The following is a 2,888-nucleotide window of genomic DNA, read 5'->3' on the forward strand; positions in this document are numbered from 1 at the left end:
TAACAACAACAACAACACTGGATCGATAACATCCGCTTTAAAACACACCGATAACAACAACAACAACACTGGATCGATAACATCCGCTTTAAAACACACCGATAACAACAACAACAACACTGGATCGATAACATCCGCTTTAAAACACATCGATAATAACATCCACTTTAAAACACATTCCTGCGTGAATTTTACTGAAATATATTTGATTAAAGACACAAACAATACTGACCATAAGAACAAAAGTACGTTTTTTCTGGACACTCACCTAAAGTCTGTCAAAGTTTTAATCATTCCTATTGTCTCAAATATTGGTTCTAATATAAAGCATTATCAGCAGCTTCATTACTTGTTTAGACTACTTCACTGAACACAATAATTCTATATTATTACCCTTTATTTTTCAACTAATTCCTTTATCGGGCCAGCTTATAATTCCTATGTCACTATCAATCTGAAATAATTAATGCATAAGGGTAATTAATGCATAAGGGTAATTAATGCAGAGTAACTAAGCTTTGCCAACCTTTTCCTTTTCCAGTTGGTGTAGACTTGAGGGTAGAAAGACACCGACCATGCCACAAAGTAGACCCAGCCAATCACAGCATTGATGATGACCAGCGCAGAGCTATGGACCACATCCACACGTATATAAGCTTTCTTGATGCTGTCCGGGTGACAAAAGAAGATAGATAATTTTGTTAACGTAAGATTCACCTTCATCACCTTTATAGCATATTCCACAATATCAAGAATGGGCTTGGAACATTAGGACTTAAGCACTCCTCACCAGGAATTAAAAAAAACAACTTAACAACAACAGCATTGTAATCCTGAACTGAAATTCTCTTGAAAAAAAAAAATTAAAATATCAAATGTTTTTAAAGGGTCATTGGAAAACATACCAAGACTGAAAGTGGAAAGTAAAGGCTTTGGTATTTTTCAATGACAATTTGAGTAGCAGCCACTACAAACAACATCCAAAATCCTCCTTAGAAGTAGCAAAGATTCTGTAACACTGAGACAAAAACATGCTCTTGGAATTACGACCATGACTCACTCAGTCTATAGACAAAAACTCCCCAACGAAACAATACATTGAAAATCTTACTATGCAAAAGAAAAAAAAAAGATGCAAGATAACCCTCCAAACTAAAAATAAACCAACTACAAGATGACCACGGAACTCACTCCTCAAATTCCACAGACGACGAATTGACCCCAACAATCACATGACCGCCATTGTTCCCGATGATCTGCACTACCCACGAGGTACGGTTGTTGCTGGCATCCACCGTGATGTTTGGAATAGGTACGATGTAATCATGGCTATCTACATACTTGTCCTCATATGTAAACAACAGAGTTGTGTTTTCTTGCAAAAAAGAGCTGAAACAAAAACCATAGGAAATCCGTGAAGAATAGAATAGAACAGTAATTGTCATTATTTAACGTTCCAAATAAAAATATAGACAATTTAGAAATGGGCTGCAGAGTGGGATACACACAGCAGATCAGCACAAAGAATGAAGTACTCCAATTTTAGATTTTGTCAATCACAATTTGGGAATCAAACTCATGTCCTCTGCAAATAATGACCAAAAGGTTATACTTTCTAGACCACCAATTCTGAATCTGCAGGATGGGAACAGTTTTCTGGCCCCTGGTCATGACAGTAAAAAAACAACCCACAAAATATGTCTCCAAATTCCAAGAGAGACTGTTACTGTCATACATGCATTATATATATATATATATGTAATATACAGCACATTTTAGAAGCTTGTTACGAAGATGACACTATGCAAAACACCAATACCAGATACAATATAAAATGCAAATACCAGAGACAGAAACAGATCACTACAAATAAAAAGAGACAATAATTAGCGAAAATCCAATCAAAATCAGATACGCTTTCCTTTGAAGCAACATACCAAACTTTGAGATGAATACTAGAAAAACCTACTGATGCCTGAGAAAGAAAGAGTCAAGACAGAACAATTAAAAACCACAGAACTAATTAAAACAATCTCAACGAAGAACCTATTCGCAAGCCGTACAGTTGAGTGGTAAACAAGGTTTCCACATATTATTTTTCTATTTGTCCCAAGTGTCTGATAATCCATCAATTAAAATACAAATTAACTCAAAAATAGCAGAACTCACCTGCCACTAAAGATTTTGTCAGTTCTTAATCATGGATGGAGTTATATTAAAGACAAAGCCATGCTGGTGACTCTTCTGAAGTTAAAATGACTATGGTGATAATGGCAAATAGGTGATTCGACAAGCACTCATTGCAAGAACTCTGACTTTAAATATTTTCGAGAAAAAGCTAAATTACCTCTTATCTACACAGGCTATCTATATCAACAGTGCACCTATATTTTAAATGCCGCTGCCATGGTGAGAGAGAAAGACAGAGAGAGGACAGACAAAAGAGAGAGTGAGGACAGGAAAAAGAGAGAGAGAGAGTTTAGTTTTAGTAGAGCTTTTACGGTGCTTGCAACTGCATTAGGTCATATGAGTGCAAAGGGGCGGATGTCAACAGAGAAGTCCTTACAAAAGGGAATCAGGCTTACTCTGCTCACCTCTCTAGCTTCAAACAGCACAAAGTCTGCTTCGACTACCAAGGCACCCCGGAAATAGCGGGTCACAAGAGAGTGACAAACAATTGAAACATACAAAAGAAGTAGAGGGAAAATGACGATAGTAAGGATTAGGAAAGAAAAAGCAGCAGTTCCCTGTTGCAGTTCAGGCCCAGTTATGAGCGTGACATCCATGATACAGCCCATTTACAATTCTAATGAGCATAAGAGCAGGTTAATGTGCCCCCCCCTTTGGGAATGACCTAAAGATACTTCAGTCAGTAGCACCTCCCGGGG

The 2,888-nt window shown here is 37.2% G+C and overlaps 1 protein-coding gene across 1 annotated transcript in view; it reads right to left on the reverse strand.

Annotated features, from left to right (window-relative positions):
* Positions 1-2,888, reverse strand: part of LOC101856379 (cystinosin) — a 66,592-nt gene that overhangs the window by 14,415 nt on the left and 49,289 nt on the right. Inside the window, exons 4-5 of the mRNA XM_005108693.3 lie at positions 1,192-1,389; positions 527-667 (exon numbers count right to left, since the gene is read on the reverse strand). Coding sequence (XP_005108750.2) covers positions 527-667; positions 1,192-1,389 — 339 coding nt within the window. The remainder of the gene's footprint in view (positions 1-526; positions 668-1,191; positions 1,390-2,888) is intronic.

This window comes from Aplysia californica, unplaced genomic scaffold (genome assembly GCF_000002075.1).
Source record: "Aplysia californica isolate F4 #8 unplaced genomic scaffold, AplCal3.0 scaffold00709, whole genome shotgun sequence".
Classification (NCBI taxonomy): Eukaryota; Metazoa; Mollusca; class Gastropoda; order Aplysiida; family Aplysiidae; genus Aplysia; species Aplysia californica.